General features: G+C 39.3%; 1 protein-coding gene across 1 annotated transcript in view; it reads left to right on the plus strand.

The window, feature by feature from the left end:
• Sidt1 (SID1 transmembrane family, member 1) overlaps positions 1-25,557 on the plus strand; it is an 82,913-nt gene that overhangs the window by 27,699 nt on the left and 29,657 nt on the right. The window contains exons 2-9 of the mRNA XM_013028520.1: positions 4,728-4,849; positions 5,838-6,008; positions 11,755-11,800; positions 15,857-15,958; positions 16,613-16,696; positions 17,198-17,285; positions 18,293-18,364; positions 19,003-19,096. Coding sequence (XP_012883974.1) covers positions 4,728-4,849; positions 5,838-6,008; positions 11,755-11,800; positions 15,857-15,958; positions 16,613-16,696; positions 17,198-17,285; positions 18,293-18,364; positions 19,003-19,096 — 779 coding nt within the window. The remainder of the gene's footprint in view (positions 1-4,727; positions 4,850-5,837; positions 6,009-11,754; positions 11,801-15,856; positions 15,959-16,612; positions 16,697-17,197; positions 17,286-18,292; positions 18,365-19,002; positions 19,097-25,557) is intronic.

The raw sequence follows: 25,557 nt of genomic DNA on the forward strand, positions 1-25,557 counted from the left end.
ATCATGTTTCCCAGTAATTCTACTTATGAAAATATACCCAAAAGAAGTGAAAACGTACAAACATATGTATACAAATGTATACAAAAATGGAAATAGCACAAATGTCATCAAGTGCAGAATAGATAAGTAAAATGAAAATAAGTAAAAAGAAGAAAGTAAACCAAGTAACAAAGTAAACCAAGTAACAAAGACTTAGTGAAACTTCTTGACCATAACTCAAGAATTCTGGAAAAGAGTGAGAAAGTGAAATACTTGAATCTAAGCAAGCTTCTGTGCCTAATTGCCAATTGGCATAAAATGGGAGATAAAGAGACCTGGTCCCTTTTGTCCAGGGTATAGTCATTAAAATCCAGAATGAGAGTGCTTCACAAAAACCACTGTTTTGCAGGGCACCAGTGACTCATACCTGTAATCTTAGCTATTCAGGAGGCTGAGATCTTAGGACCGCGGTTCAAAGCCATCCTGGGCAGGAAAGTCTGTGAGACTCTTATCTCCAATAAACCATCAGAAAACTGGAAGTGGTGCTGTGGCTCAAGTGGTAGAATGTTCACTTTGAGCTGAAGAGCTGAGGGGCAGCACCCAAGCCCAGCGTTCAAGCCCCATGATCAAAAAACAAAAACCCAACACTGTTTTGTGAGCTACTTTCCCTAACAAACATGTGTCCCACCCACTTTTAGCAGAAAGTGGGAAGGGAACCTTTCACGTTGAGTTTCAAGAGATAAGTGAGCGAGCACTATTGGCTTACCACTGTAATTCTAGCTGCTTAAGGTGGCTGAGGTCTGAGGACAACAAGACTCTGTGAGACTCTTATCTCCAATTAATCACCAAAAAGCCAGAAGTGGAGCTTTGCTTAAGTGGCAGATGAGTGATAGCCTTAAGTGAAAAAGCTAAGGGACAGTGCCCGGGCCCTGAGTTCAAGCACCAGCACCAGCAAAAGAAGGAGGGGAGAGTAAGTGATACTCTATCTCTCAGAGATGTACATTGAACTATTTACAGATTAAATGATAGACTCTTTTACATGTATGTCAGAATACTCTAGGGAAGTCACAGGGTGAACCTATGCAACAGTGATATTAGACACTATGTTGGAAATAAACTTTACAACTTGGAGTTAGGGGAGTTGGGGGGTGTGGGAGAAAAGGAGGGAAGGGATAACATTGTTCAAAAAGAAATGTACTAAATTCAGCCAAAGACAAATGCTGGAAGGAATGTGGAGAAAGAGGAACCCTACTGCACTGGTGGTGGGAATGTATACTAATACTACCACTTTGGAAAGCAGTCTGGAGGTACCTTGGAAAGCTAAATATAGACCTCCCCTATGACCCAGCCATATCACTCCTAGGCATCTACCCTGAGCAACAGGAACCAGGATACAAGGACACATTCACCTCCATGTTCATTGCAGCACTGATCACAATAACCAAGATATGGAAACAATCCAGATGCCCACTACTGATGAGTGGATCCAAAAATTGTGGTACCTATATACAATGGAATATTATGCAGCCATTAGAAAGGACAAAATAATGGCATTTGCAGGGAAATGGATGAAACTAGAGCAAATCATTTTGAGCGAGGTAAAGCAAGAGCAAAGAAAAATGGCACATGGTGTCCCTGATATGTGGACGCTAAAGCCAAAATGCAAAGAGATATGACAAAGTAAACAGAACTCGAGAAACAAAGGACAGACACTCATTTTGTCATATCATTGCTAAATGACTCTGTTGTTGACCACATATATGGTATATATATATATATATATATATAATATACACACACACACATGTATATATATATATATATATATATGCATGCATGCAATGGAAGGAAGCTAGAAGGAAGACAGAATCAGTGGGAAATGGAAAGCATACAACAGAGGGGCCCGTCAGCTGCACTGGACATAGATGAAAGCAAGCAACCCAAAGACGTTAATGGGAAGGGAGGAATGGGAGGAAAAGAAGGAATAGCTTACACTAAGCAAAAGGAAAGAAATGTGGAAGAAATAATTGTATTTCATAGAATTCACAAACTTGATAGACCATGATAATGACAATTTGCCTTGTGAAGGTTAAAATGTGTTTGTGACTTTAACTAAGTATCACTATTCCACAATACTGTGAAATATGTGAAATTTATGTAATCACCTACTATCAATTAAGATAAAAGAAGAAAAGTTGCTAGAAGGGTGAGTTAAGAGCAATGGGTGACAATGTTATCAGACACTTTGTATTCATATACTGTTTTATAGAATGGGAATATCCTTGTACAACCACTTAAACATAATATTTTTTTAAATGTACTCATTGTCTTACCTTACTTATGTAACTGTAACCCCTCTGTATATTTCCTCTACAATAAAATTTTTTTAAAAAAATACTTCAGGGAAGGGATGTTGCGAATAGGAAATGAATGAAATAAAATGCATTTGTTAATAGTAAAGATGGGGGATACCCACATGACTATCCATTATAGTCTTCTTGTTACTTTGCAGTAAATGAACAGTGCAGCCATGTGCTAGGAAGAATGCACAGGGGACTGTCAAGGGGAAACATGAGTATGAAGGACTGAGGTCTGGGTATCATTGGGAGATGGAGGGAAGTACTGGGGGACAGATAGATGATAGAGTTAGGAAGGAGTAAAATTATTGCTTGAGGAAGTTAAAGTTGTAGGAAATAGAGGATGGCAGGTTTCCGAATTAGGTAAATGACTGCATGGTGAAAACATTCATCTAACAAAGGAATTTAAAAAGAAATGAAAGCTAAGAGTGAAAAGAATAAGTAGTAAGTTCCATTGACACCGACGGGGTTTGTAGCTCTTGTGAAACTCCCAGATCTGAGGAAAGAGATCTACAGTAAAGATATGGTTTTAGCAGTTATCAGCTGCAGCATAATTTCTATAGAAACATGTAGAACCAGTCCCTTCAAGAGCAAGCACAGCTTATCAAATTAATAAATTACTTTTGAACTGTGCCAACATTACAGAAGTGAAGTTATAGCTTGATTAAAGAGAACTAAGTAGCAATATATATGCCTATGTTGTTCTGTTCTTTCCAATTTCCATTTTGAATGTGATAGATCTTTAGAATTTAATTACAAAGGGTGGCATTGTCCACAAAGGAATGTACCTTTGCCAGGCACTGGTGGCTCATGCCTGTATTCCTATCTACTCAGGAAGCTAAGATCTAGGGATCACAATTCCAAGCCATCCCAGACAGGAGTCCATGAAACTCTTATCTCCACTTAACCACCAGAAAACTGGAAGTGGAGCTGCAGCTCAGACAGTACTTAACCTTGAGCAAAAAAACTTGGGATCACAGCTATAATTCTAATTAGGAGGCTAAGATCTGAGGATTTCAGTTCGAAGCTATCCAGGTCAGGAAACTCCATGAGATTGCTATCTCCAATAAACTACTCAAATAAGCTGGAAGTGGTGCTGTGGCACAAGTGGTAGAGTGATCACCTTGAGCAAAAGAAGCTCAGGGACAGCACCCAGGCCCAGAGTTCAAGCTCCAGGACCAGCAATCAATCAATGAATCAATCAATAAAACTCTTTACCTGACTTATGTAATTGTAACCCCTTTGTATATCACCTTTATAATAACAATAAAACATAAAAAAGAATTTAATTAGAGAATTTTGTTTCTTTCCCCTAATAAAGGTTTTTAATTTTATTTTTCTTTTATTTGTAAAATATTTTTATTATCTTTAAGTAGCTGTACAAGGGAGTTTCAATTAAACAGATCAATTTATGAGCAGAATATATCTTATTAATGTCACCCCTTCCATCATTCTCTCCCATCTCTCCCACCTTACCCTTCTTTTCAATTTATCTAGCTCTATTTTCAACTAATAAAGAAGTTTTTAAGAAAATACTAAGGCAGAAGCAAAAAAAGAAAAAAATCATGTAAAGATCAAAATTTACCTTGCCTTTCTTTCTTTTTTGTTCTCTTCCCCATTGCCCATGGTATTATAAAAAAAAATTGAAGGAAAACACCAAACCATCCAGCCCTAGGAGCAAAGTCCAGTTTCTTAGCTTTGAAACAGCTGTGACAAGATTAAATCTTTGGTTGACCAGGGTTCAGAAGAAGCCACAGAGTTGCTGATAGAAAAGATTCTTTCCTATCAGAGCAAAATGAAGAGCTTGACCCCTGACCACCTGCTCCTGGAAAGCATCCTGTTTGTCAGTAGGAAGAATAGACCATCAGTGAGGCCGTAATAAAACAAGCCTTAATCATTTGGTTTGAAATAGAGAATGGTTTACTAAACCAACATTATAGTTTGTTGGAGGTGAGGGTTGTATAGGGTAATTTGAGGAAAGTGGAGTTAGATACTTATATTTATGTTCAAATTATAAGGAAGGATATCAATATTGTTCTTTTTCTGTTCTGGGCTTCTCAAAACTTTTCTATTAACCACTCTATTCAAATTCTTCAGCCTACTATTTGAAAATTTCCTTAATTGGCTTCGCTCCAAAGCAACTGAATCAGAATTTCGGCAGGTTGGAACCTGTTAACAATTTTTTTTTTAGTTTCCCTGGGGACAGTTTCAAAGTAGTCAAAGTTGTTACAAGACTAATGAGAAGAAACAGCTGGAACATTTGAAGTCTCTTATCAGGAGATGCAATGTCAGGAATCACTTTTCCTAAGTGAAGGTGTGTGTGTGTGTGTGTGTGTGTGTGTGTGTGTGTGTGCATGCGCTCGCGCTACTTCTCTCTGTCCTCTCACACAGGTGACCGCCGTACGGGTGCATGTGAACAGTTCCTCGGAGAACCTTGCCTACCCAGTCCTAGTTGTGGTTCGCCAGCAGAAAGAGGTGCTGTCCTGGCAGGTTCCTTTGCTCTTCCAAGGACTGTAAGTGCTCTTTCCCAGACATCTTCACTTCATTTGGTTTTCTTCAATGACCTAGAGAGACATCTGTTGATTTTTATGAAGCAGAAGGAGAAATCAGACATGAGAACGCTGAGATATGTTGCATGCCAGATGAAGCTGCTCGATGCCCATCCCCTCAAAATTTCAGATGACCATTCTACTTAGTTTTAAGCACCTGGAAGAACTGTACACCACTTTACAACCTATCACTCTACTAAAATGTTTTTAAAAAGTGGGTCACTTGGTAGCCTTTCAGTGAATGAGGCCCAACAGTCAACACGAATAAGAAACATCAACCTCATTCTTCAACGTATCTGCCATGTACACATCTTTGCTACCATGTAGAGAGCACTACTAAGTAGTAAGTGCTGTGAAAAATAATAGTAAAGTTTCTTAGCCTCATATTTTTTGCAGAGGTGAATTTTCTGAGGCCTTGGGAGCATTAAAAAATAAGAGAGAAAAACATTCAAGGCATATGGAAGTGGGCAGCTTGTATGGTATTACATCATTCTTAAAGGGTTGGGGAGGGTTGGGAATACAGCTCACTAGTATTGCAAGCAGCCTAGCAAGCATGAGGCCCTGAGTTCAGATCTCTAGTCCCAACACACACACACACACACACACACACACACACACACACACACTGTTTAGGAATTTGAGGACTGAAATACTAATTCTGTCAAGTTTAACTTGGATCCAGGGGTTTCCTTACCTTTAACAAAAACAAAAAATCAAAGGGTAGAAAAATAGAATGGTAATTGAACAGGGCAGTTTCCCCTCTTAGAAGTTCATACTTTTCCTCACTGAATTAGGAAGGTGGCTGAATGTAATCATAGTGGATGTTGCTGAGTGACCTGGTCAGAGCATAAAGTACTGGAAAGCAAATTTGTACAGACGTAGCATGGAAAGGCTCTCCTGTGTGCTCACTGAGACTTCTTGTTCTTGCTGCCATTGCCCACTGTTGCTGCAGATACCAGAGGAGCTACAACTACCAGGAAGTTAGCCGCACCTTATGTCCCTCCACAGCAACGAACAAAACAGGACCTTTGCAGCAACTGATCTTTGTAGATGTTGCATCCATGGCACCACTTGGTGCCCATTACAAACTGCTGGTCACCAAGATCAAGCACTTCCAGCTCCAGTAAGTAGGACCCGTGGCCTTTCTCTGTGTGTTGTCTTCTGTGTCTGTGGATGTTCAGTTGTGCTTCTGTCCATGTAGATTAGCACTGTGCAAGGAAATTAGCCACTTAGCATATTAATTCTGAAGTCTCCTGCCCACTAAGACCTTAATCTGTGAAAGGGGGAAGGGGTAGCAGCTGGTGCCAAATAAAAGACAGAATGACCCCATAGGTATATCTGCTTGGGGGTCTGAGTGAGAACCCAGTTCTCTATGTACTTCAGGTGAGAGTTACTGCTGACTTGGTACGTTAGGCAGTGATTATGACTAACCATGACCATACACTTGAAGGAAGTTTCGTTTCATCATTAAGGAAAACACTAAACTTGTTTGGTTGTCCTTATCAGTTTGCTCCTTCCAGTTTAGGAATGTAGATAAGAATGTGGTTCTTTTCCTTCTCTGGAGTGACCCATATTGTTTATGTTCCTGAGTTTGTTTTTTTTTTGTTTCATTTTATTTTGTTTTAAACATAACAAACTAGCAACCTTACTGAAACAAAATAGGCATTATGCTTGGACACTTCACCAAAGAAGCTTTCCACACAGACCAATAACACATCTTCCTTAGCTAGCAGGATAAATTATTAAATTGAAAATGAGATTCCATTACAACACCAAAGCATGAGAATTTGAACGACCCAATGACGCAATGCCACTTTTAGTTATCCACCCATGATTGTGTATAATTGTGGCATTTAGTAGTAGAATATAAACAAGAGTAAAAATGAACAAGCTACTGAAATAACTGACTACCAGAATAGGTTTCACAGTGCTGAGCAAAAGCAGCCAGACAAAAGAAATGCATGTTATTTGATTACATATATGTATATTTGATTCCATATGTATAGACACATGGTATATATGGAATCAATATAATATATATTGTATATATGGAATCAACGCATTATATTACATATAACATATAAAACCAGGCAAACTATTCTGTGATATTAGAAGTCAATCTTTGAATAGAAATAAGTTTAATGGCTTTGTTTACCTGATGATAACTCTTTCAGATATATGCTCTAACATATGTACTTTCTATATTTTATTATATTTCAATAAAAAATCAATTCTTTAAAACATAAGACTACTTTAAATAGTACATGCCATTTTCTTTTGCAGTTTATCTGATCAGAATGTTCTATTATATAGCTCTAAGTTTTTCTAGAGACGTTTATAAAAAGGTCTGTAGCCAGTGGAGTTGTTAATAAGAATTAAATTTTCATCTTGCTCTTCTCTATACCGTTGACATGGAGAAATACCCACCAAGATGGATGGATAAATAGATGAATGACTTCCCATAAAGTTAAAGCATCCACAGCATTCTGCTCCAAGTCTCTCCATTAATATTGTGACGTTGTGATCATCTTAATAGCAAAGAATACTCTCTTCTCCCCCACCTCCTCAGGAAACCAATTGGAAACATATTCTCTGGTGGATAAGACCCACTCAGATCAATGAAATCAGAATCTCTAGCAGGGAAGCTTAGACACTGGTATGCACACACACACACACACACACACACACACACACACATTTATATATACATACATACACACTTTTTTTTAAGTTCCCTAAGTGATTCTAACATATAGCCAGTGTTGTGAATCACTACCCTAAAAGCATATATATTTTTTTTTTTGTCGTTCATGGAGCTTGACCTCTGGGCCTGAGTGCTGTCCCTGAGCTCTTCAGCTCAATGCTAGTGCTCTACCACTTGAGTCACAGCGCCACTTCCGGCTTTTTCTGTGTATGTGGTGCTGAGGAATTGAATCCAGGCCTCATGCATGTGAGGCAAGCGCTCTACCACTGATCCACCTTCCCAGCCACTAAAGCACTTTCTAAATATGATGAATAAGTTTAACTTAATAATTTAAAAATTGGTAAAAAAAAAAAAACCATGTAGGAATTCTACTTGATGCCAATAGTAGTGCACTTCTCTGAACTTTCAGAGAAGCGTGGCCCTTATTCATTGGTATCTTTTACCTGTCACTGTCACCTGGTGACAATGTACAGGAATCATAGGGATAGCTTTTGATGAGGTAACTAGACCCTTTGGAGAACTGAATTCTGTGAAACTAAAGTCATGGGTTCACAGTTCTGTGCAAGTGCTAATGAATGACTTGCATTTGATGAAACTGCAAATCTATTCTGTCACATTGCTTCCGGTTGGCACCTCTTATAATATGACTGAGTCTCAGCAGCAGACACTGAGAGCATGACTAGGACTTTTTTTGAGACCAAGGTAAGGCTGAGAAAAGATGATAGCTGAGACGTGTGTTTCCCCCCTCTGCGGTTCTACCAGCATTGCTAGTGACCCCAAAATCCAGAGGATGATGGGAACAGCTGGGTTGTATGAAGGAAAGGATGGTCCAGAATGGCCTCAATGGAGGGAGAAACAAGAAGGAGGGAGGAATTTTATTGGAGTAGTTTGTTAATTATTTTTTAATGTAGTTGAGATGAGAGTCTCTTTCTTAAGGAAAGAGTAGCATGGCAGATGAAATGAGGAGGGGAGCTGGATATTTGTGGAAGCTAAGTCTCAGAGAAGAGTGGAAAGGGTAGGACTTAATGGTGAGTGCAGAGGTTATACAGAAGGGGCCTAGAGGGTAGGGAGGGGATGGGTTGACCAGTGAACTGATCGGAAGCTTGAGCTGCTGAAGGGGACTTGTGACAGATGGCCCGCTGGAGATAAGAGAGAATAATTTTCTGGAGTCCGTAGTCCAGGAATAATAGGATATCATTTCCTTCAACAAACAAGCTGGAGTTTGGAAGATCCATGCCCTGTGTGCGGAGCTTGCTCATATAGGATGGTCCTCTGTGGAACTCCCCTCTAAGCCGCTGAACTTGTGTCCTGTCTCTCTTTCCACCCAATCCTTCTTCCCATCTCTCCTTTCTTTTTCTTCTATCTTATGACTCTCTTGTTCTTAATTTTTTAAGCAAATAAATTAAGAGTTTGATTCTTCTTTCTCTAAAGCTAAACGTACCTTTGAGTTTTAGCTCTGTGATTGTTGGCTAGTGATGCTTGATAAAATAAACCTTCCCCACCCCTGCTAGGGGCTATGCAGGAAGAAGCAGAATGTCTGATCCATCCCCAACAGACATAATATTTATTTTGCACATACTGTTGGCTTCACGAGAAACAAAGCACTCACATGCTTTCAAGGTTGTGTGCATTGCATTAACACATAGAACAAGGAAAAAAACCAGAAACTACATACTGATGTCTGCAGATTTCAGTATTACAATTAAAACTCAAATGATAGGGAAGGGGATTAAAAAAAAAAGGATCAAATTTCTGGCCAAAGAACACAGGTTGCTTCAGGAAATGTCATGCTGTCTGTGGCTAGCCAAGATATCTCTGTGTGTCTCTGTGTTCCTCTGACCTAGCAACAAGAGGGTTGGTTGAAGGTCTTGTGTTGCCCTGGTAACCGCAGGTCACATTCCCCAGACTGCTGAAAGAGCTCCCCCCAGACCACACACAGCACTGCAGGTCCTGGCCTCGCTGTGGACTCTCTGAAGCTGACATACAACTGGGTTTGACATTAATTTTGGCTTCTTTAGAAAGCTTAAGATCAAAAGTTTTCAACCGAATTTCAGCAGAACCAACCCTCCACATGCATGGGGATTTTTGTCCAAAGTGTACATATAAAACTTGCATCCATGGCTGTGAACTAAACTTTGAGCCCAGCTCAAGGACAAACTATCTCATAGCTCTTGCTTTGATAAATTGTGTTCTAATTTCATGATTCCTAAATATCACCTCTAATTCTACTTATCTTGCTTCTATTGGCCTTTCTAGAAGAATGTTTAATTTAAAAAACTAATTCTTTTATTTATATTTTTATTTTTTGGTTCTGGGCGTGGGGCCTGAACTCTGGGCCTGGGCGCTGTCCCTCAGCTCTTCAGCTCAAGGCTAGCGCTCTACTATTTGAGCCACAGCACCACTTTTTTCTTTTTGCTTATGTGGTGCTGAGGAATCGAACGCAGGGCCTCATGCTTGCAAGGCAAGCACTCTACCACTGAGCCACCTTCCCAGCCCATTCTTTTATTTTTATTTTTTAAATTTGTTTATTTTTTCCTTGGTGGGCCTTGAACTCAGAGCCTGAATGCTGTCCCTGAGCTCTTTTGCTCATGGCTAGTACTCTACCACTGTGAGCCACAGCACCAGTTCCAGCTGTCTGTTAATTGAAGATAAGAGTGTCACAGGCTTCTCTGGGGAGAGCGGGAGGAGTCTGCCTTTGAACCCGGATGCTCAGATTTCAGCCTTTCTGAGTAGCTAGGATTAAAGACAGGTGGGACCTGCTGTGACCTGCTGTGACTGACAGAAACCACCAGACCATAGAACTGAGGTTTGGGGCATCAGGGGCCAGCAGCCTTCCACCAGCTTCAGGCGCCCCAGGTATATTTTACAAGGTATTTACTGAGTGGGATACAGGGGTGTCTGTGCAGAAAGTGAGGTCAAACTATTCTTGAAGTCACAAGCACCAATCATGTGATACACTCTTACTCGATATCTTTGAAGTCACAAGCACCAGTCATGTAGTAGAATCTTATTCCAGTGATAAATAACTTTCTTTATCTTAAGAAGTAGATGTAAGCAGGAAAGGACTTACAATTGGCATAGGCTTGTAACTGTCCCTAAACTCCCAGAAAGTTTGGGGTGGAATTAGCATACACCCAGAATAGAAAACTGAATTTCCTACCAAGTTGGGCCCGAATTGACCTTTTCAGGAAACTCTTAGCATTCTGAGAGTTCATGTTGGGAGGAGGCATTCCATCCTCCCAATCCTTGGGGGCCTCGCAGCTTGGCTTTTGGGGGCTCTCACAGTACCCTGCTAAGAAACTGAATTTTTTTGAGTGGGGGGTCCAGTCATGGGGCCTGAACTCTGGGCCTGGGCGCTGTCCCTCAGCTCTTCAGCTCAAGGCTAGCGCTCTACCACTTGAGCCACAGCGCCACTTCTGGCTTTTTTCTTTTTGCTTATGTGGTGCTGAGGAATCGAACCCAGGGCATCATGCATGCAAGGCAAGTGCTCTACCACTGAGCCATCTTCCCAGCCCCGAGACTGATTTTTATATAAAGGAAATTCAGGACAGAAGCTCCAGGAAACAAAGATGGTAAGTTATCTCAGAAATTTAGGCTCCAGCTCCCAACAGCTCAGGGAGAAGTGCCGGTTGCTGAGGGATACAGCATCTCAATTTGCTTGGGAACAGAGGTGCAGCCGACCTGTGTGCGTGAACTACAAGGCCAACAAGTGATGTGGCAAGAGCTAGAAAGAGAAAAGCCCGACAGTAGCCCTTACAAAGCCGTAGAGAACTGCTTGCCCCTGTCTCCCAGTGTCTTGAATGATTTCCCAGCTATTCCCTCCACAGAGTGCTGTAGATTTATGCTAACTGTGTACTCCCTTCTCCGCAGAGCCTGGAGCACCATTGTCTTAAAGTCTCTCATAATCATATGTATTTCTATTTGGAAAGTGAGTAACTTCATTATGCTCTTTTGGTAGTGTGTACAAATAAAAACTAGGCCTTAAAAGGCCTAAGCCACGGAGGACAAAATCTTGAAGAAGAATTTTAGTAGGTGTGATAGGCAATTTGGAAAATCCCTTAGGACAAAAACATACATCTCTCCCCAAGGACTGGTTTGTAGAGATCATCCCATCATCTTTTGGGTGCTAACTTCCACTTTTATTTTTCCCACTTTCATATCATAGGACAAATAATGCCTTTCACTTCACTGCCAGCCCCTCTCAACCTCAGGTAAGTGGTCAAGAGCCCACCTTTTGGTTTCACTCACAGAAATTATGCTAATGGGAAGAGTCAGCGTGTGATTCAGTCTTTGATCTCTCAGTTTGACATAGATTTGGATTCTAGATTGTTGCTCATGTTACTGGGATTTTGGACAGGACATTTAATCTTCATCACCTTAATTGCTATCAACTGAGAGGTCTGATATTTGCTCTTTGGTACAATCTTTTATTAAGCAAATCATGTTGTGCCTACCATGTTCCAGACTCCGTGTTAAGACTGGCCTAGGAGCAGGGGACACAGAATAAAAAAGTTAAAGATTCAAGTTCTGTTCTTTTGTCCTGTTGGGGTTGGCAGGGGGAGGAATGAAGATATGATGGCAGATAGATGTACCAATAATTGTTGTAAAAATACAAGAGGAAACAATTTAAATTTTTTACAATATTATTGGTGCAATAAATTTAGTTTTCCCTGTCATGAAGAACAGGACAGTTGGAGAGTATGGCTCAAAATGGTACAGTACTTCTTTAGTAAATACAAGGTCTTTAGTTCAAACCCAGTACTACAAAAAAGAAAAAAGATAAAGAAAAGAAAAATAGAGAGCAGGAATACAGATAAAAAAATAGTATTAGGAGAATTAGCTATTTTGGATGTGCTCCTCATTAAACCACAATCATAAAGAGAATAAAGACAGGAAAACATTGATTTCTTCAAGCTGTTTCTCTGGTGACATTTTACCTACTTTTCTTTTGTCTTTCATGGCTTCTGAAAGAAAAGAATGAACATAACAGCAAGTTTAAAACATGTTTGTGTATTGCTTGATATTTATTGTGAATTTTCTGTAGGCTCTTTGACATACCTTTGGTCATAAATGGCTACTTAGTTTTTGACCTGGTTTGTTATAATTCTATTACAGTTGCTGTAATGCTGGCATGCTACATATTTGAACAACTAGTTCTCAAAGAGAAGCCCTGATTTATAGTTTCTGCCTGTTCCTGGGGTATATTTTCTCTACCATGGCTGACTTCAAGTTACTAAAGTGATGTTATTCTACAGCAAATTGGAAAATACACATGCAAATCAACTCTTCCAGATCTTTATGAACACATTCCTATTTTTGTTTTGCAGTGATAGACCTTATATGTACTAGCCTCGTGATCTATGAACCGAGCCACATCTCCATGCCCAACACTGCTTTTTTTAATATATATTTTTTATTGTAAAGATAGTGTACAAGGGGGTTATACTTACATGAGGAAGGTAATGAGTACATTTCCTATTGAGTGTTGTTACCCCCTCCTTTGTCTTTCCCCTACCATCCATCCCTTCCCTCCCCACCTCCCCAACTTCTCCCTCCTCCTTCTCTCTCAAGCTGGAAAGTTCATTTTCAACACAGTGTCTTGTACATCTTGTTGTTACAATGGGTCAGCCTGTATCCTCATTTCAGCATTTGGTTATTTCCCTTCCCCTCTCCAAATTAGAAAAATGTGTATACAAGATGCAGGGTACTGACATCAAATACAGTGAAAACAGGGGTTACACCATGAGGGGAAGAACGTACAAAAGAAACAAACAAAAAAAATCACACAGTACACTATACGTACATTAAAAACAGCATCAAGAAAGATAAAACCTCTTGTGTCCCTATCTTGGGGTTCAAATCCATGGTTTCACTTATTTGCAATAACTACTATATGTCTAGGACAAGCAGAAAAGGCCAACACTGCTTTATAAGAGTTCCATTTCCCCCTTTCAATGAAAGTCACTCCAGCACACACACTGCCGCCCAGTGGCAGGAGAGGATCACAGGCCATGATCTGTTTTCCTTGACATGCATTGAGCCTTTATTCAGGTAATATTTAGAAAGCTCTGGCTGTTACTAGATACAATGGAGGTACCTAAAAAAGGGGGGTGGGGTAACAACTTTTACTCTAAATAGAGAAAGGATAAATCCTTGTGCAAAGCTAGAACAAATATGAGGTCACTGAAAATCAGTGATAAAGCATATTATGGCTTCTTTTTATTTTAAATAGTCTATAAATATTGATGTATAAATAATTTGTATACAAACTCCAAACTAGAGTTGAAATATACTTAGAACAATTAATAAAACCTAATGTCTTTGATATGTGTGAAAGTCTTGCTTTTCTCTTAACAGTTCCCATCTTGGCCTATATTTTGTATCCTTTGGTTGTAGAAATGAGTTTCTGTTTTTACACACTCACCCAAGTAAGTGAGTCCTCAGACAGAGTGAGTTCTCAGACAACCTACATCAATCTTTGTCTTCCTCTACTTCTATACATAGAAACAGGCAGCAGCACTGACTGGCCACAGAAACTGGATAGATATTCAGAGCACACATGGTGATTTTTCACCTAAATTCTAGCCATTTCTTTGAGTGATTGCCATTTGCTTCTTTGTAATGAAAGTACATTGTCAGGGCAGGGATCAAAAACATTCATTTGGTGTTTTTGTAACTTAGAGATAAATAAGAATAGTAATACTTTGGCAAGTTGACAAGGTTTCAGTAATTGACAAATGCTTATGCAAAATCAGTACATATATGTATATGTAAGAATATATATTATGCTCATAATTGCAAAGAATAATCACAGTAATGACCTTGAATGGCAAAATAGGGTTCCCTGACATCCTAGAGGGATTTGGACTCTTTACCTTTTGAAGAGCCCTAAATTTTATTTATCAAACTTTATATTTGTGGCGTTCCCATCTTCATGAAGGGACTTCCAGACAGCAGCATAAAATAATCTTTCCCCATCAGAAACCTTCAGATTATGAAGATTACATTCTATTTTTATTGCACTGGTTCTCAAGGCAGAATTACAAAAGGAATGTTGGAATAACAAATTAAATTTGAACATGTTTTGTTCTCTTTAATAAGTGAGAGAGTTATTAAAGTCTTAGGATATCAGTCTTGTTTGTGTCAGTTTCTTCAACTTTTTTGTTGGGGGGGGTTAGTCATGGGGCTTGAACTCTGGGCCTGAGCACTGTCCCTCAGCTCTTCAGCTCAGGGCTAGTGCCTTACACTTGAGCCACAGCACCACTTCTGGTTTTCTGGTGGTTTATTGGAGATAAGAGTCTCACAGACTTTCCTGTCTGGGCTGGCTTTGAACTGCAATCCCCAGATCTCAGCCTTCTGAGTAGCTAGGATTACAGGCATGAGCCACTGGCGCCTGGCTTAACTTTTCAATTACAAACTAGACATAGCTCCCCATCCAACTGCCACATTCATAATTCTTGATCAGATTTCTCCTTTCTTCCTTATTAGTGACATGTTTAAAACTTAAGAGCAAATATCTTTTTTTCTGATGGATTTAGAATATATACAGGTAACTGGTATAATCTCTCTCTATTATAAAGTCTTTGCTTGTGATATTTGAGAAGTAATTTCAGAGATACCCCTGCTTACCAAAATTTGTGAATGTGTCTCAGAAGCTAGATGTCAGGCTGAGTCTTTGAATCTAAATATCTTGTTAATATAGTCTAACTAGGCAATGGATTCTTTAGCCAAAGGTCCAGGAAAAGATTAACATAGGGGTAATTCTTGCTGATAAGAAAGTAGTCAAAATTCTTGAAGAACAGGTTTATCTGTTTTTCCAAGAGACCTTTATGTTTCACGATGATCACAAGGAAATAAATGTCTCATTATATTCTGTGCAGACTCCTAAATTAAAGGCTGTGGAGAAGGGAGTGGAAGACACCAATGGTGCTATACAACTTCTCAAGTAGGAAATGGAATGAAGTGTAGTGTAGTTTAATTGGAAAAGAAATGGCCATACCATGAAATGGAATAGTAACACTGTGTGAAGGGCTATGTTGCCTTATATTTTCCTGAAGTCTGGCATAGAGCCCTCTGCCAAGCAGTTAGTTGTTCACTGTGTGTGAGAAGATGGTTGACTCAAAGAATGAAGATTTATTGAGATATGTATGTAAATTGTATGCTTAATAGTGAGGCATGTTAATAGCTGAGGCGTGTTAAAACAGTTTGAGCTCATAACTGCGAACAATGTTGTAACATTAATAAATTACGTCTTTCTTTTATTTCAGTATTTTCTATACAAATTCCCCAAAGAAGTGGACTCAGTTATCATTAAAGTGGTGTCTGAAATGGCTTATCCATGTTCTGTTGTCTCAGTCCAGAGCATCATGGTAAGTGCTGATACTTATCCACCTTTTAATGCATAAGACTATATTATCCTAGAATGAAAAAAGAGAGAGGATGAGAACTCTGACATCTTACTATGTATCTCCCTTCAAACTATGAAACAAAAACAAACTAATATCTTCTGCACATGAGAGGACAATCTGTACGATGAGTTCAAACCAGAGGGGCGGGGAGGGAGGGAAGACAGAGAGAGGAAGAACACTTAACTTCTCACCAAAACCAAGGAAAGAAGAAACAAAGGAGGGATGATTTATCACACCTGACTAAGAAGACGAAGTTGTGAGTCCCATGAGAAAAAGAGAATGGAAGCTTGTTTGTTCTTTTTAAATGTTTATTGTAATGGTTCTTTCTAACTCAGAAGGTATTCTAAAAACAACATGGGAAATATGTTGTATATTTTAAGACAACCTTTTCATAGCTTTCTTCATTCTAAAAATGACCTTGACATTAGAGGACAAGCCAGCACGTTTTCATCACTATTTTGCAGAAAACATTCTGGATCCTGGTTTAATGAGATTCTCTTGCTCTGTGATCCAGGTAGAAGGGCCCTAATAGAATGTAGTTCATTAATTTAATTTAACTAACTCACTAATTAACATGAAGAACTGCTTACTTTTTACTCCTCATGGATACTATAGTGCCCTGTGTATGATCTTGACCACAACGTGGAGTTTAATGGTGTCTATCAGTCTATGACCAAGAAAGCTGCCATCACGCTGCAGGTGAGACATGGCTTTGTCATCACTATTGTCGATGGCAATGTTGATTTGATAGTGTATATCGCTGAATCAGCATCCAAAAGAGATTTCTACCTACTGTCTCCCTTACACCTCCTTCCTTCCTGGTTGGCTTAAAAACCAGGATTGCTATGGGTAATTGGATTGTGGGTAATATGGGTATTGGGTAATTGTGAACAATGCTATTCTGCCAGTGGATCTTCTCTCCTTGGGGATTTTGGGAAGCCCATAGTGTAGTGGGACATATATCTGAAGATTCTTAGAGAAAAGGCCTGAAGATTCCAATCTATTCATTGGGGGTGGGAGTGCAATTTAGGATGAAGTTTAGCAGACCCATTTGAAGCAACTAAACACATTCTAGTCATGTATACCAGCTACAAGCTCGAAAGCATGGCCTCAACTATGGACACCCCCTTCCCACCCCTGCCATGCGCTTTCTCCCTTCTCCATTTTTCATATCTTGCCTAAGATTGCTATTTCCTACAGAAGAAGGATTTTCCAGACGAGCAGTTCTTCGTGGTATTTGTGATCAAACCTGAAGATTATGCCTGCGGAGGATCATTCTTCATCCAGGGTAAGACATAGTGAGGAAAGGAGACAAAGGGAAGCCAAAAGTTCATCATGTTCTCGCTAATGGCTCATCGGCAATGGAAAGACAGTCCTGAGAGATACACTCAAAGGAAAATAAAAACACAATGAAAAGCAATAAACGTAAGGATATTATTGGTACTGCAAACTCCAATTAGCACATTTCAACTTTATATAAAAGTATTAGACTCCCTCAGGCTACATAGTCAGTTCACTATACAGCAGATCTTTTACTCAGCAAATATTTGCCACTGTGCAGTAACATCTGACACACTTTCCCAAGACATCATCATTTCCACAGAGATGTACAAGTGAAGTTTAGAGCTCACCATTCCAGTTGCCAGAACGGCACTTCACAAGACAGCAAAAACATAACTTTCTCACAGTGATGAGGGGTATGTAGAATCTTAGACATCTACAGATAGGCGAGTAACTTATGAATATCCTGGGCTACTGAACACATAGATGAGCCACACGTCACCAACTCAGTGGGCGTTTATCAGTGAGTGTAACATGGCTTGCTTGGTAATTAGTTGACATTTCTGTTAGTGTACTATGTAACTCTAGAATTTGACCAGTGTCTAATATTCCTTGATTAACTACAAGTCCTTTGGTGACTAGGTAACAAAAACACAAATTTTTACTGACTAGAATAGAAAGCAAACTAAAGGAAAAATAGCTTTCTGTTTTTGCACCTTGTCTCTTCATACACCTATAGATGCCAGAAGGGTCACACCCCTCCCTAGTGGAGAAAGAAGGCAGTACTCCCATTTCACTCAGATCAGTCAAAATGCATCCAAGTAAAGGCCAAACTGAAAGCTGTAACCGCCAATGTTAGATTGTTGAAAGGTTGGAACACGGGTTTTCCTGCCAGTTCTTCTTCAACAAGCAGAATTGATTGTGGACATTCTTGTAGAATTGTTCAGAAGACAAGACAAGAACTTAATATCTAACTTATAGTGCCTGTACCTTGTTTCCTGTTTTGTTTGCTAGAAAATGAGAACCAGACATGGAATCTACAACGAACCAAGAACTTAAAGGTGACCATCATTCCTTCTGTTGAAGGTTAGTGTTGGTTCTAGAGTTTGATGGGGAAAATGCTGTCGGGAAAACTTTTAGAACATTCAATACTAATGGCATTCTCTCAGAGAGTATCATCCTAAGAAATCCAAAGAAAGGCACACGCTAACCATATGTCTTGTGGTAGAATGCTTACCTAGCATGAGGCCAAGGGCTCTACGTTCCTTTGAGGATGAGTGTAGATTCAATTCTACACACCCATTCTACTGTAGATAACAGTTCCTTCACAGCTCCCATTAGAAATCATCACTAAGAAGGCAGCAGCTAGTGAATAACATCTGAGTGATCTTCAATAGCTTAACCATTTTAAATGAAAGTTTCTTGGGCTTTAAAAATGAATTAAGCTGGAGGTGGTAGAACATACCTATAATCCCAGTACTCTGGAGGAAGAAGGCAGGTGAATTATAAAGTGAAGGCTGTGTAACCTATGCCACATTGTGTTTTCTTTCTCAGAAAAGAAAAGAAAAAAGAGACAGAGATGACAGGGAAAGACAGACACTCAGAGAATAGGTGTGTGAGGATGATGGAGAAAGAGAAAGGTGTCTTCTTTAAGCTGTCATGCCCCAAACATAGTCCTCCTATTCCTGAGGACTACCTGACCAAGGTTATTTCTCTGTCCTCAGGATCCGTGTATGTGAAATCCAGCCTTTTCAGTGTCTTCATCTTCTTGTCCTTCTACCTGGGATGCCTGCTTGTTGTGTTCATTCATTATGTGAGGTAGGTCAAAAGTTTCAAGAACGAATAACCCTCCTTGCCAGTCTCTGTATGATGCTGAAAGCATAGGCATTAGACTAGGTTTGAAGCTACCTTGGCCACTAACTGTAGGAATGTGGATGAACTACTTATTCTCCTGTTCAGTTTTCTCATCTGGAAAAAGGAGATACTGTAAAAATGAGATAGTGTAACTTGCAGTATTTATGTCAAGGTTATGTACATAACCAGTGCTGGTAGAATGTCGGCTGTTTTTATTAAATGGAAATCTTAAGAAAAAGGCAACTTTTCTATTTTTTTTCTGCTTATGTGGTGCTGAGGAATCAAACCCAGGGCCTCAGGCATGCAAGGCAAGCACTCTACCACTGAGCCACCTTCCCAGCCCCTATTTTTTTTTTGAGATCAGAAAATACTCACTGTAAATCTACAGACTGTAGGAAAAGATCAATTCTTTCTAACATAGAAATTTAGGAACAACCTTGGACATTCTATCAAAAGAAAACAACTCTTATGTGCCAAATAAATCTTGTGATACAATAAAAAAGCAAGAGTGATATGATAGTATACCACATTACCAGGTGTTTTTCTACTAGCGTAGCATCTGCTTTCCAGTAAAATATCCCTTGGGACAAGAAAAGAAGGCACCATGCTGTAATTTGGCCAAAGATGCTTCTCTTCATAAGAAACTGGGACTCCTCATGAAACAGCCAATGTTTCTTTGCCTCTCCCAGCAGGGATGAGCTTTGAGAATTCATTCTTCTTGAGTTCTCTGTGAAGCAACTACAAAAGAATGGCAGGAGGTTTACAATAAACAAATGTCCTTAGAACTTGTAAAAAAAAAAAAAAAAGGCAACCCAGGACTTTGAGACCATTAGGCAAGATGAACCAGGTCTGTGGAACAATCTCCCAGCTACTTTAATGATACAACAGGCTGAGTGAGACAAGTCAAACAAGTTTTCTTCTGTGACCTAAAGCTTTCCAGTTGAGATTCTACCTTCAAAAACATCTTTAAAGCCAGGTGCTGGTGGCTCATACTTATCATCCTAGCTATACAGGAGGGTGAGATCTGAGGATCTTGGTTTGAAGCCAGCCCAGGCAGGAAAGCCCATGAGACTCTTACCACTAACTAATCACAGAAAAAGCCAGAAATGGTAATGTGGCTCAAGTGATAGAGCACTAGCCTTGAGCAAAAGGAGCTTAGGAGCCCAAATCCAGAGTTCCAGCCCCAAGACTGGCCAAAAAGAAAATCTGGGAGAATCTGAGCACCACAATAATTGGGATAAGGAATTACAAACCATTTGGGACCAAAACAAACAAACAACAACCAAGAAAAAGAAATTAATGAATCCTTATAAAGAAAAGAAGCTATATACCCAATGAATTCAACAAATTTATCAGAACAGTTACCATTAAGGAAAAGTTATCATTTGCAAATACTAATAGTAAAAGGAAGGACCTTGGCCTACAGCAGACTTAGCGCTGACTGGTAAATATGGCGTGAGTGCTAACACTGGAAAAATCATCCATTGGTGAACTTCATAGTAAAGAGTAGGTCAAGTTAAGAATCATTAATATTATATCTAAGAGGGAGCTCTGATAAGGATCAAGATATGTGTATAGTCTGAAAATATGACTTCACAAATTGCTTAGTCATTTTTATGGTAAAAAACTATATAATAACTGCAAAAAATCCATATAAAGCATTGACAGACTAATCAAAATTACTGTCCCCAAGAAGACAAACATTTGTGCATCCAGATTCTCTGCCCTGAGAAGGGTACCACATCACTTGTGTAGCATACTGCAAGAGCATATTTTGAATCTAATCATGTGGAAAAATGAAAGACAAAGAAAGGATAGGCAAATGTCTTCAATTAAAGATTAACTAAAGGCAATACCTGGTCCCAAATTGGATCCATACTAAAAGAAAAAATATGCCATAAGGTCATTATTGGGTCAATGGAAATATAGACATTAGATCTTAGCAGGTATCCTGTCAATGTTGTTTGTTGCTTGATAATGATGGTATTGCAGTTATCTAAGAGAACATCTTTACTCTTTAAAAATATTTAGGGCTAACATTGATTACATATGCAACTTATTTCAAATGATACAGAAAAAATGTATATGTATGTATATAAATATATAAGACATATTTGTAGACAGAGAAAAAGATAAAAGGAATACAAACAAGTGATTGGGTGCTGTATATTCTCTCATATTCTTTCTCATATTCTCTCTTTCTCTCTCTTTTCTCTCTCTCCCTCTCTCCTCTCTCTCTCTCCCTCTCTCCTATTATGGTGTTTGAACTCAGGGCCTGGGTGCTATCCCTAAGCCTTTTCTCTCAGGGCTAGTGCTCTTCTACTTTGAGCCACAGCACTACTTCCAATTTTCTGGTGTTTAATTTGGAGATAAGAGTCTCAGGGATTTTCCTGCCTGGGCTGGCTTTGAACTGTAATCCTCAGATCTCAGCCTCCTGAGTAGCTAGGATGACAGGTATGGGCCACAAGCACCTGGATTTTTATAATTCTCTTTATTCTTGAAATTTCTTCATCAACTTGAAATTATGAATAAAGAGTTGAAAAATAAACTTTAAGATGCAAGCAAATATTATCCTTATAAAGTATATAAATGAATTGATGATCAGTTCAACTAATTTATCAGATCATAGTCATTAACAACATCTGCTCTGTACAAGGCACTGTAAATAAATTATTGCATTTGAAGAGAGGGATACTGTTATTATCACCATATGATGGCTAAGGAAATTGAGACACAGAAGTGTGAAACAATTATTCACAATTAATAAATGAAGGATCTAGGATTTGAACTCAGGCAGCCTGGCTCCTGATCACTATGTCTTAGGTGGGCTGATCTAGATGGATCTAGAATGGTCAGGGCATGTGAGGGAAGACAGTTCTGCTAAGGAAGCCTCATTAAAGGCCTGTCCCTCAGCAAGGATACAATTAAAAATGAGGCCCCAAATTTACCTGGGATAAGCTCCACAATCATGGCAAAGAAGTTTCTGTTGCCTTTCTTAGGAATACTATCTCTGGTCTTCTGAGTCAGATTTTTAGAAAATAGGTTTACTTCTCTTTATTTAGCTAACATATACAATCAACACACAAATAGACCAAAAAGTACATTAACAGCTAGCTAGTTATCAATCTCTCAAAAGTTACTACTCAACAGGAAGGAGGAGAGAGTGAGGAAACAGAAGACACTGTATGAAAGGAAATATACTCATTACCTGACTTGAGTCACTGTAATCTGTACATCACCTTTATAATAACAATAAAGCACTTTCACTTTTTAAAAAGTTACTATTCAGCCAACTGAAGTGAGCACAGTTTTTGAAAGTTGAGGTTTAAGGCTCTGTTGAAACTTCTCACTGCAGAATATTTTGTTACTGTCAAATGTACAAGCAAAGATTCTTCCCAAATATAGACAAACTGAAAATAGAGATCTGGAAACATAAGACCAAGTTGGCATCCTAAACAAGGGAACAGACTGAGAGAATATGCTAATAGGAGAACTCTTCTTCCATTGAATTAAGTGAACCAAAGTTTCCTACAAAACCATATGAAAACATTCTTTGCAACAGAATGTTATGCAATTGGTGAATCTCCTATAGCTTGTTACTAATACATATAGAAGTTGTAGGACAACTTATTTGCAATAATTAGCACATGTCTAGGATAATCTTAGCAGATGAGCAGAATAGCTCAATAGCTCTGTACATATGACCATATAAGATGATGCTAAGCAAAATGAACTCCAAGACATTGACACAAAAGGTTCTTCTTTGTTGTTGTTGTTTTTAATTTGCTATGTGATGTTTTGTTTCTTTTGCATGTTCTTCCCCCTATGGTATATTCCCTGTTGTCACTGTATTTGATTTTCGTACCCTGGTATTGAATATACATTTGTTTGAATTAGGGAAGGGAAGGGGAGACAAAGGACAAGGTGGAGAACCAATGCAACAGTGATGCTCACAAGACAATATGTTGGAAATGATCTGTACCACTTGGGGGTGGGGTAGGGGGGAGGGAAAGTAGGAGAAAAATGAAGGAAGAGATAACAAGTTTGACAAGAGATGTACTTATTACCTTACTAATATAACTGTAACCCCTCTAATACATCATCTTAAGCATAAAAAAAAGTTGTAGGGAAAATTGAAGAAATCAAGGTAGAAATGTTTATGAAACATGATCTCACAGAGCAGAATCTGAAGTGGTTTTCTCTTGTACTGACACTTAAAAACCATTGCTTTTCCATCTCCCACCCCCAATCCATTCTATGTATATTTATTGAATCCCTTGTAGACCTTGGGTCAAGTACTGAATTCATCTTGTTTTCAGTCACCATATCATATGTCATATCCAAACTGCTGGATCCTGACTACTTACCCTGCCCTTGATTCTTTTATTGATATCCAATCATGTTGCTTTAGAAAAACAACAACAAAAACTCCAGTAGAGCTGGGTGCCAGTGGCTCACGCCTGTAATCCTAGCTACTCAGGAGGCTGAGATCTGAGGATCATGGTTCAAAGCCAGCCCGGGCAGAAAAGTCTGTGAGACTGTGATCTCCAACAAACCACTAGAAAACTGGAAGTGGCACTGTGGCTCAAGAGGTAGAGTGCTTGCCTTGAGCTGAAGAGCACACGGCACCCAGGCCCAGAGTTCAAGCCCCATGACCAACCAAAAAACAAAACAAAACAAGCCCAAAAAACCCTCCAGTGACATACAGTCATGAATATTTAAGTTTATCATGAACCCATGGGTCAACAAGATGGTCCTATTAGAAATGGTCTGTTGACAGGTTCTCTAGAACTGGTTCACTTAGACTGGCATCAGAGACATTGGTCTGTCATCCTCCTGTCGGCTTGGCTAAGATAATTGTATCTTAAAGAAAGATAACAGGAAACTTGCAGCTGTAGATTTAAAAGTATTTTCCCTTCATCCCTCTGAAAGGGGAGTTAAGTCATGAGTACAGCCCCATTTCCACAGATGAAGATGTTCAATGACCTTTTCATTGACAAGATAATAGTTATCTTGCAATCAATCGAGAACGGCTCTCATTTGTTATTTTTACATTTGTTGACTGGATACTTCTGGTCTCACTCTAGCTTTATAAATCATTCAACTCCTCTAATGAACTCCTCTAATGAACTCCTCTAATGGACGAAGCCATCATCTTCTATGAATCTGTATAATTGCTTGCAGGTCAATATCATTAAAATAGTTAACAAGCTTGACAGCTAGAATGGTTAGAAAAGCTAAGGGACAGCACCTGGACCTGAGTTCAAGCGCGCGTGCGCATGCGCGTGCACAGACAGGAAGACAGACAGACAGACAGACACACACACACACACACACACACACACACACACACACACATGCACACACACCTCATTACAAAGCTTGGATAACCAAGACTCTAAGACTGACATTAAGAAGGACATATGGTGCCAGGCGCCGGTGGCTCACGCCTGTAATCCTAGCTACTCAGGAGGCTGAGATCTGAGGATCACTGTTCTAAGCCAGCCCGGGCAGGAAAGTCCGTGAGACTCTTATCTCCAATAAACCACTAGAAAACCGGAAGTGGCGCTGTGGCTCAAGAGGTAGAGCGCTCACTTTGAGCTCAAGAACTGAGGGATAGTGCCGAAGCCCAGAGTTCAAGCCCCACGAACAACCAAAAAAAAGAAGGACATATGGCATAAAGCATGGGATAGAATCTACAATTCAGAAACAAACTGTTAAAATCTTGGTCAATCAATTTTCAATGTGATACCAGGACAATTAAACTAAGAAAGGATATTCTTTTTAACAAATGACGCAAAGACAACTACCCACAGGCAAAAAGAACGGTGCCGCCCTCCCTCTCCTAACAGGTACAAAATTCAACTCCAAATGGATCAAAGATGTAAGTGAAAGAGTTAAAACTACGAAGACTCCTAGAAGAAGACATAGCTGTAAATCTTTGTGACCTTGTATTGGGAAATAATTTCTTAGATACCAAAAGCAAAAGAAATAGAAGAAAATAATAGATAAATTGTATTTTATGAAATGAAAAGTTTTGTGCTTTAAAAATACTAACAATGAAGATTTAAGACAACATACAAAATGGGAGTAAAAAATTGAAAATCATGTATCTGTAACAGTCTAACATCCAGACTTTATAAATAAAACTCTTACAACTAGCTGGGTTCATGCCTGTAATCCTAGCTACTCAGGAGACTGAGATCTAAGAATCGTGGTTTGAAGCCAGCCCAGGCAAGAGTCTGTGAGACTCTTATCTCCAATAAAATCACAGAAAAAGCCAGAAGTAGCACTGTGGCTCAAGTGATAAAGCGCAACCCTTGAGCAAAAGGAGCTCAGAGACAGTGCCTAGGCTGAGTCCAAGCTTCAGGAGCAGCAAACAAAAAAAAAAAACCCACAAAAATTCTTACAGCTGATCAAAAAAG

This window comes from Dipodomys ordii, unplaced genomic scaffold, assembly GCF_000151885.1.
Source record: "Dipodomys ordii isolate 6190 unplaced genomic scaffold, Dord_2.0 Scaffold111, whole genome shotgun sequence".
NCBI lineage: Eukaryota > Metazoa > Chordata > Mammalia > Rodentia > Heteromyidae > Dipodomys > Dipodomys ordii.